General features: G+C 42.3%; 1 protein-coding gene across 1 annotated transcript in view; it reads right to left on the bottom strand.

Annotated features, from left to right (window-relative positions):
- man1a1 (mannosidase, alpha, class 1A, member 1) overlaps positions 1-9755 on the bottom strand; it is a 190749-nt gene that overhangs the window by 87048 nt on the left and 93946 nt on the right. The window contains exon 4 of the mRNA XM_032543047.1: positions 723-803. Within this exon, the coding sequence (XP_032398938.1) occupies positions 723-803 (81 nt within the window). The remainder of the gene's footprint in view (positions 1-722; positions 804-9755) is intronic.

The raw sequence follows: 9755 nt of genomic DNA, 5'->3' as shown, positions 1-9755 counted from the left end.
AGATTTAAAGTGGTGCTTTTGCAGGATTAATTGTGAAGAAACTCAACTTTACAGATGGTTAATTAACTACATTTGTATTGTGCTTTTCTAGTCTTAACCCTTGCGTTGTCTTCCCGTCACTTTTATTTCAACATTATTATCACTTTTTCCAACATTTCTGTTACTTTTTCAATGTTGTGGGTGCTTTTCTGATGTTTTTAACGTTGACATTTTCAGCGCTTATTTCGATGGTCCATTTTTTGTGACAAAAAATAAAAAAATAATGAACTGAAAAAGGGTCAAATTTGACCCAAGGACAACATGAGGGTTAACCACCTCTCACAGCTCTGTCGATTAAATCAACTAATCGATGAGTCGACAAAATCATGTAAGTGTCAGTCAACTAAGAATTTCTTTAGTCAACAAATGCCCTATCCTTAATCTACGTACGCTACCACAGAGGACCAGTACACACCGTGTGTTAAAACCTGATTGGTATGGAGCTAAAAGAGCAATACACCCATACTGGCACTCGCTAATGGGACACATTCATCTGGACGAGCTATTAAAAAGGGATATTACTAAAGATTTTGAGTATATAAAAGCACTTATTTAATCACTCAATCTCCACCATCCGTCATCTTTTCTGTCAGCCAACAGGCGGCAAGATCCCTCCTCAAAGTCTCGTTGACTGCGGAGGTGGCATGAGACAACGCTACAGGAAGCTTCCGGGTGGTTCTTACCTCTTTGCCAGACAGGTAGTAGGCGGACAGCAGACCTCCAACAAACCGGATGTTCACCTCAAACACGGACACTTCTGCATTCTGCAACAGGGACAAAGGAAAGAAGCAACATGAGATATGAAGACTTATAAGAAATCGGCATGAATAAACATTTCTCCTCCTACGGACAAAGGAATCAGGCAAAGACAAACTCAATGCTTTTCACTAGAGATATAATCGGTCGATATTAGACATTTCACGATCTATCAGTATTTTAAATGGCCGAGAAAAAAATGCAATAACTAAAAGGGAACTGTGTTGCACAGTCTGTCCACCAGAGGACGCTCTACAACGTCCCTGTTAGTGTGGGTTGCATGTTGTCCACAGAGGACGCTCTACAACGTCCCCTGTTAGTGATGCGTGGCATAGTCTTCCACCAGAGGATGCTCTACAACTCCCTGTTAGTGATGGCGTTGCATAGTCTGGTCCACCGAGGACGCTCTACAACGTCCCTGTTAGTGTGGCGTTGCATAGTCTGTCCACCAGAGGACGCTCTACAACGTCCCTGTTAGTGATGGGCTTGCATAGTCTGTCCACCAGAGGACGCTCTACAACTCCCTGTTAGTGATGGCGTTGCATAGCTGTCCCACCAGAGGACGCTCTACAACGTCCCTGTTAGTGATGGCGTTGCATAGTCTGTCCACCAGAGGACGCTCTACAACGTCCCTGTTAGTGATGGCGTTGCATAGTCTGTCCACCAGAAGACGCTCTACAACGTCCCTGTTAGTGATGGCGTTGCATAGTCTGTCCACCAGAGGACGCTCTACAACGTCCCTGTTAGTGATGGCGTTGCATAGTCTGTCCACCAGAGGACGCTCTACAACGTCCCTGTTTTTATACATTTTATTTATCAGAACTTTAATATATTTTGATGTTCTGTTGTGACGATAAAACCAATTATTATCATATTATTTTAGTGAGAACTCATAAAAAACTACAAATAACTAATGTTAGCGAAATCTCTTTATGTTTTGTAACGCGTTTCTGGAATTTTTTGTTTTAAATCTAGTAAATCGGCCAATATATCAAAATATTGGATTTTTAAATTACCACATTTTACAATCTAGTCTTCACTTCAGGTCGGATTAGACTTTCCAAAGTTCAAGCAGAAGTCTTTTCAGGTTTAAGACGGAGAGATGCTGTGTTCTCTCTTTGTGTTCCCAGCCACACTCGCGACGTAGATCAAGAGATGGTTGGTCCATCACTTATGTCCTGACTGAAATATGTCATCAATTATTTGATGGCACGCCATTCAATTTTGGCGTTAACATTTATCATTCCCAACGGATGAAGTGTAATCACAGTGGTGACCCATTGACTTTTCATCATTCCATCCATCCATCCAACATCGTCAGGTCAACATTTGAATCTGTCCGATACTATTTTATGACCAAATACTTTCCCAACAACCCCAGCTGTACTGTGTGTTTAGATGTAAGCATGCTACACTAACATGGTGAACATGGTAGGATTGTAAGTCCTAAAAATCAGCATATTAGCATGGTCATTGTAAGCATGTCAGCATGATGTTGTTGGTATTTAGCTCTAAATAAGCCTCACAGAGCTGCTAGCATGACTATAGATGTTTTAAGATGTGTGTGCAAATCTATAGTTGTTCTGTCCTTTGCTACAACAGATTTTTTAAAGGTTTATCAAAAAGCAAAATCTGCTGATCCCTTGTTGGTTGTTGTCACTCTTATTCCAATCTGATCCAGAGCAGTGAAGGGCTTAACGTCCTCAAAGTTAAGAAAGAAATCCTTAGAAACATTGCCGTAAGTGGCAGTGATAAGATCCGCTGCATCTAAAAATACAATGCCTCTATTTCTAGACAGTTTTTGGCAGAGGCAATGGGACAAATAATAACACAAAAATGTAAGTTTGCAAAGCCGTTTGTCTCAGCAGCAGAACAATGGAGCTTCATCTCTCTCTCTCCTCACGTCTTTATGAACAGATTCCTCAGTCATATGAAGTTTTTGAGCTCGACTGACAGCTCTCATAAGTCACTGCTGTCGACCAGAGATAGGACAATAGACTCCGTCCTGTGCAAAAACAAATTATATGCCAGGCAAAATGTGTCCTGTCATTCCCCTCCAAAGTCTGAATGACTGATTGAGTAGTTAGATTGTGTTGCTTATTCTTTCTAATTAAAATTAAGCTGAAATGTTTCCAACTACACGCTGTCTATTTGCAGTTCAGTTTGCCAGAAGAGGGAATTATTTCAGCTTAATTTTACCAGGAAAACTGAGCAAACAGCGGTTTTCCTGCCGTATCTGTGTGAGTTAAGTCGCCATCGCTGCTTTAAACTGTTGGACAATGACCCTCTGAGTCCGCAGTTGTGTGACGTTATCTCATTCCTGCACGTGGACATGATGGAGTCGGCAGGCGAGGAGTAAAGTCTCCTGATGTTGCAAGATTAAATCTACTCCAGAGCGAACAGGAAACTGACTAAGCACGGCATTTTTCTTAGCAGATAACTAATTAAAGGCTACAGCAGGAAAAATCAATGAGCCAATGGCCCGAGTAGACCTCTATAGATGAAAGTGTATCTTATTATCTTTTTTTTTTGTGATTGGCTTGTGATCATATGTCACTGGACAACCTGTAATTTCTGGTCTTTGTGCTTAAAATGGCAAAAATGTACTCCTATGGTTTTCTCCATACAGGAAATGTTGTGTTTCCTTTTCCCCCCAATATATTATATTGTTAAGCTGTGTTTTAGAGCTTTTGAGTTCTGACACAGGGGGTCTCAGGAGGGCCATAAACCATGTACTGTGGCTCTTTCTCTTTAAATAGATTTTAAACGTGTTGTATAGAAATAAATGGCAGTGTGACCTGTGTGGCTCCTGCAGTGGGACTCTGAGTGAGCTACAGTCTTGGTTTTGTCAGATTTGAGCTGAGGGGTGAACACTGTTCCAGATATTGGACACAGAAGAGCAGACAATAATGTTGAAGTCATATAAATCCAGTTTACACCAGTAACTGGCAGTGTGCAGATGAACTGATAAGAAAAAACAGAGATTTGGCTCCAAAAGGAAAGTAACTATAGCGACAGGAGCTAATTATTTTTATAACGATTCATACGGTTTTGCATTATGTTTTAAAATGTTACCACTTTTCACATTTCTTTTTTATTCATCTTGGTGTGCATTGGTCTCTAAATCCAAACGAGCAATAACAATAGAAGCATAGTGTTCTCAATAAAACACCAAAAAAACTCATTAACTTTTTTAAAAAGACGTAGGCTTGAACACAACACTCCCAAGGCCTGTAAACATTTAACATCAAGCTTATAAAATATGGAAAAAATAGGAAATAAATAGAACAATATGTGATACCATGTAGTGCTTTGTGACAAATCCTGATGTCAGTTATGTTTTTAAATGGCTGTGATTTAGGTGACAGTTTCTAGTCATTATGTGCATGACCCCATGTATGATATAGTCTTAAAATAAAGTCATCCAGAGACGTGAGGAGATGAGCAGGGTCACGTCTGACTCAGTCTCACCACATGCAGGTCAGCGCCAGGGACCTGGGATCCAGACTCTCGATGGCTCACTTAACTCAGATGAGAGGAAGACTGGACTCTACTATCACTCCCTCGCCTAGCTCTGTTGACTCAGCAAAGATGGACGAGGAGCAAATGAGCGAGTATAAAGGTGATTGATGGTTTTGATTAATCCACGTTCTAACTGACCCCGCCCCAGTTACTCCCCCGACCCCCCCCAGTACTGAAGCCGTGTGCAGGTCAACGCAGCAAGGAGCTCAGGAATATGGGAGAGTGGTGTTGTTTTTTTTACCTTTATATTCGAATGGTAGAGAGGAAAGGACCTGTACTACTGTGGATGTGTGTTTTGTGTGTGTGTGTGTGTGGGTGTGTGTGTGTGGTGTGTGGATGTGTGTGTGCTGCGTGTTGACAATACAAACATCAGAACCAACAGTACTTTTGACTAGAGCGACAGTTGTATGACGACAGAAAGGTTACGTAGAGAACATAATCTTTATTTCTCAGTCTCATATCTGTGGTTCCCTCCTTCTATGACAGCTTCATATCTGTTTCCCTCTGCTCTCCATGCTTCATATCTGCTATTCCTCCCTTCTCCATGTCTTCATATGTATTCCCTCCTTTCTTTCCATGTTTCATATCCTGTATTCTCGTTATCCTGTTCATTCCGATCTGTTTCCCTCCTTTCTCCAAGTCTTATCGCTAATCCCTCCTATTCTCATGTCTTTCTCCATGTCTTCAATCTGTATTCCCTCTTCTCCATGTTTCAGCTCTTGTCTTCCCTCCTTCTCCAGTATTCATATCCTGTATTCCCTCCTTTCTCCATGTCTTCATATCTGTATTCCCTCCTTTCTCCATGTCTTTCTCCATGTCTTCTGGCAGAGTGTCCGGAGACAAACTGCTGGCTACCATCATCCTTTCTTTATTTTTAAGTCTCAACCAATCTCCCTCGTTTGTTGAACAAACCGTTGCATCCGTCTCTTCTCATCCCTCTTTTCTGTCTCCAAATCACTTTAAAGGCTCCGGGAGCATTTTTAAATCTCCTCTGAGGATGTAGATTTTAAAACATATTTTCCTGGATCATTTCACTCAAGTCGCGAAAGTTTATTGTTGTTCAGAAGACATAATGTCAGTCCCCGTTGTGTAATTGCATGTCATTTATCCCGCTGTCAGAAAGGATCAAATGTTTGTATTATTCCAGACAAACTTCCAAAGTAAGTGAGGAGAACTCTATCTTTCTTTATTGAGTCTGTTAGTAACTTTAGCGAAACCTAAATAGATTTAAATCAACCCTTCCCCAGGTGGCTTCACAATACCTTGAAAAAAAAGCACTTATTCTAAAGCATGTGCAGAAAGTGAGTGAGTATGAAGTCTCAGCATTATGCTGCTGCAGCAGATCCAAATCAACGGGCCTCCTGCTGCAACCGTGCTGTTTGAGTGACGGGACGACTGCTGGCAGATACAGTAAAGAAGGCAGGATCATGCACAGGGGACGCCGTGCAATGCAAATGCAGGTGTGGAACACCTTCATCATGTGAAACATCCACAGGAGGAATGCAAGGAGAAATAAAGCTGATCTGAAGGCGTATTTGACTACTGTACTTGAAGTTTATATCATGTTTGACAGGATATATGCATTGGTGTTAGGATGAGTTGTAGAGCCCGACGAGAAAGGATTGTCCAGGCCGAAATCGATACAAATATTTGGTTATTTAAAAATCCAATATGCCGATTTATCGGCCGATATACAGTATATTTAAAAAATAATAATCCAGAAACGCGTTACAAAACATCAACAAATTTCCCTAACATTAGTTACTTGTAGTAGTAGTTTATGAGTTCTCACTAAAATAATATGATAATTAGTTTTATTGTCACAAAAAAACATCAAAATATATTAAAGTTCTGATAAATAAAATGTAGAAAAAAACAAACTATGCAACACCATCACTGACAGGGACGTTGTAGAGCGTCCTCTGGTGGACAGACTAGGCCAACCGCCATCACTGACAGACGTTGTAAGTCACTCCTGGTGGACAGACTATGCACGCCATCACTAACAGGGACGTGTGTAAGATGCGTCCTCGGTGGACAGACTATGCAACCGCCATCACTACGGACGTTGTAGAGCGTCCTCTGGTGGACAGACTATGCAACGCCATCACACTAACGGGGACGTTGCTAGAGCGTCCTCTGGTGGACAGACTATGCAACTCCATCACTAACAAGGGACGTTGTAGAGCGTCCTCTGGTGTGACAGACTATGCAACACCATCACTAACAGGGACGTTGTAGAGCGTCCTCTGGGGACAGACTATTCAACGCCATCACTACCGGGACGTTGTAGAGCGTCCTCTTGTGGACAGACTAGCAAACGGCATCACTACCAGGGACGTTGTAGAGCGTCCTCGTGATACAGACTATGCAACGGCATCACTAACAGGGAGTTGTAAGCGTCCCTCTGGTCAGACTCTGCACGCATCCCTACAGTTTTAGACGTCCTCTGGTGGACAGACTATGCAACGGCATCACTAACAGGACGTTTAGAGCGTCCTCTGGAGGACGACTATGCAACGCCATCACTAACAGACGTTGTAGAGCGTCCTCGTGGAGGACAGACTATGCAACACCATCATACTAACAGGACGTTTAGAGCGTCCTCTGTTGAAGACTATGCACCACCATCACTAACGGCAGCGTTTTAGAGCGTCCTCTGGTGACAGACTATGCAACACCTCACTAACAGGACGTTGTAGAGCGTCTCTGGGGACAGACTATGCAACGCCATCACTACACGGGACGTCGTAGAGTGTCCTCTGTGGACAGACTAGGCAACGCCATCACTAACGGACGTTGTAGAGTGTCCTCTGGTGACAGACTATGCAACGCCATCACTACAGGAGCTTGAGAGCGTCTCTGGTGGACACCTATGCAAGCCTCAACAGGGACGTTGTAAGCGTCCTCTGGTGGACAGACTATGCAACGCACATCACTAACGGGACGTTGTAAGCGTCCTCTGGTGGACAGACTATGCAACCCGTAAAATTTTTACCTTCTGAGCGCCGTATTTTAAATTATCAATACTAGGGTGTTCAAATCATTCATAGAATCCCCCCCCCCCCCCCCCCCATTTTGTTATGTTGTGTAAAGTAACACATTTACATACTGTGAATCTTTGTTTTAAAACGAAATTGTTTTTGAATCAAATAGTATTTTGAATCAATATTGACCCTAAATAGTACATCGCATCGTGAGATTTTCTGAATCATCTCTATTAAATATGCTATTAATTATATTATTAAGCCCTAGCTTCCATGACTGGTAAAAAAGCTAAAAAGTGTGTTAGCAGCATGTAAATCTTTCAATTAATTAGTTGAGGTGGTGTGTGTGTGGTGTGTGTGGTGTGTTGTGTGTGTGTAGGCGTAAGTGGTCGGCGTCACACTCAATAATTCATCCTTGTGGTGCCACAGACATGTCATGCTCTTTGACCCTCGGGTTCACTTGATAATGAGAGCAATCTGATGGCAACCACACACACCCACACCACACACACGCACCACACACGCACACGCACACACCACACACACACACAAACCCACACACACACAACACACACAACACACACACACACACACACTCGAACGATGGCGGTCTACAACTTTAACACACTACAGCAGGTGCATTGTGGTCTGTTGTACCAGCAGAGCCGCAATGGAATCCTGGTTAATTGTTTTCTCACAATGCAATCATCCAGAATCATCAGAAAATGACATTAACTTTTATATCATGAATTAAGGATAGATTTACCGCATAAAATATTAACACACCCAGCAATTACTGAGCTCATTATTTTTAGTATATTGCTTGATTATACTTAATCGCCATGTGTTTTACACGCCTCATGAGCAGAAGTTAATTGTCTGATAGATGTTTGGTCCTCTGGACCAAATGTCATTTTGAATATATTCTTTAGCTATTTTGGTTTATCTTTTAATTGTGTCTTTTTATAGTTAAAATTGTGGTCAATTGTAACTTTTACATTTCAGTGAGAGTTTGTGTCCCTATGCAAAAGTACGTTGGTTCTGATTAGCTTTGGTATTGTCCACCACACACACACACACACACACACCACAACACACACACACACACCACCAACACACACAACACAACACCACACAAACACACACACACACAACACACCACACACAACACACAACAACGTTCGTCCTATCTTGTGTGGACCAGTCTGACATAAGCATCCCTAGCCCCTTCACCCTACACCTAACCATCAAACCTAAATGCCTAACCTCACCCTCACCCTAACCATACCCTAACCTAACCCTCACACCTAACATAACCCAACTCAAAACCCTAACCTAACCTAACTCTAACCCTACTCCTAAAACCAAGTCTTAGTCCTCAAAAAGCCCTTTAACGGTGTGGGGACCACATTTTGGTCCCCAAACAAGCACTCAGGTCCCATAAGTATACTGGTTTCACATATTTTGGTCCCACAAATGTAGCTATACCTAGACCACACACACCCACACCACACACACACACACACACACACCAACACACACTCAGTAAACCTTCTTGAAGATATAAGTATAAAAAACAACAACACCACTTCCCATATTCCTGAGCTCCTTGCTGCGTTGACCTGCACCGGCTTCATTAACTGGGGGGGGGTCGGGGGCAGTAACTGGGGAGTCGGGGGCAGTTAGACGTGGTATTAATCACCATCATCAACCCTTTTTATACTCGTCATTTGCTCCTCTGTCAACACTCTGTTGCTGAGTCACCAGAGGAGGGCGAGGATTGATAGTAGTAGTACCAGTCTTCCTCTCATCTGATTTAAGTGACCTCACAATCGAGAGTCTGGATCCCAGGTCCCTGGCGCTGACCTCATGTGGTGAGACTGGTCAGACTGGACCCTGCTCATCTCCTCACGTCTCTGGATGACTTTATTTTAAGACTATATCATACATGGGGTCATGCACATATGCCTAGAAACTGTCAGCTAAATAACAGGTCATTTAAAACATAACTGACATCAGGATTTGTCACACAAGCACTACTGTATCATATTTTTTTTTCTACTATTTCTTTTTTTTCCATATTTTATAGACTTGAAGGTAAATGTTTACGCCTTGAGGATTGTTGTTGTGTTAAGCCTACGTCCTCGGCAAGAGCTTTTAAAAAAGTACTTAGCTTTTTTGCTGTTTTAATGAGAAAATGATGCTTCTATGGCCTTTGCTGACTGCAGGATGCAACACACGATCACATCTACTCTGACGCCAGCTTGGCAGACAGCAGATACTTTCGAAAGACAGATTTGTGTCTTCATACTTTAACATGCTCCCAGTAAGCTTTGCCTCCTTTTGTAATACTTTGCATCATTTAAAACCCGCCCTACCTTTTTCTCTGATCCAACAGTGATTTTTTTTTCCTTTCCTCCACTAAACAAAAACCCAGACTGGCAATTGGAG

This window comes from Etheostoma spectabile, chromosome 18 (assembly GCF_008692095.1).
Source record: "Etheostoma spectabile isolate EspeVRDwgs_2016 chromosome 18, UIUC_Espe_1.0, whole genome shotgun sequence".
NCBI lineage: Eukaryota > Metazoa > Chordata > Actinopteri > Perciformes > Percidae > Etheostoma > Etheostoma spectabile.
This window is presented reverse-complemented; position numbering and strand designations above follow the sequence as displayed.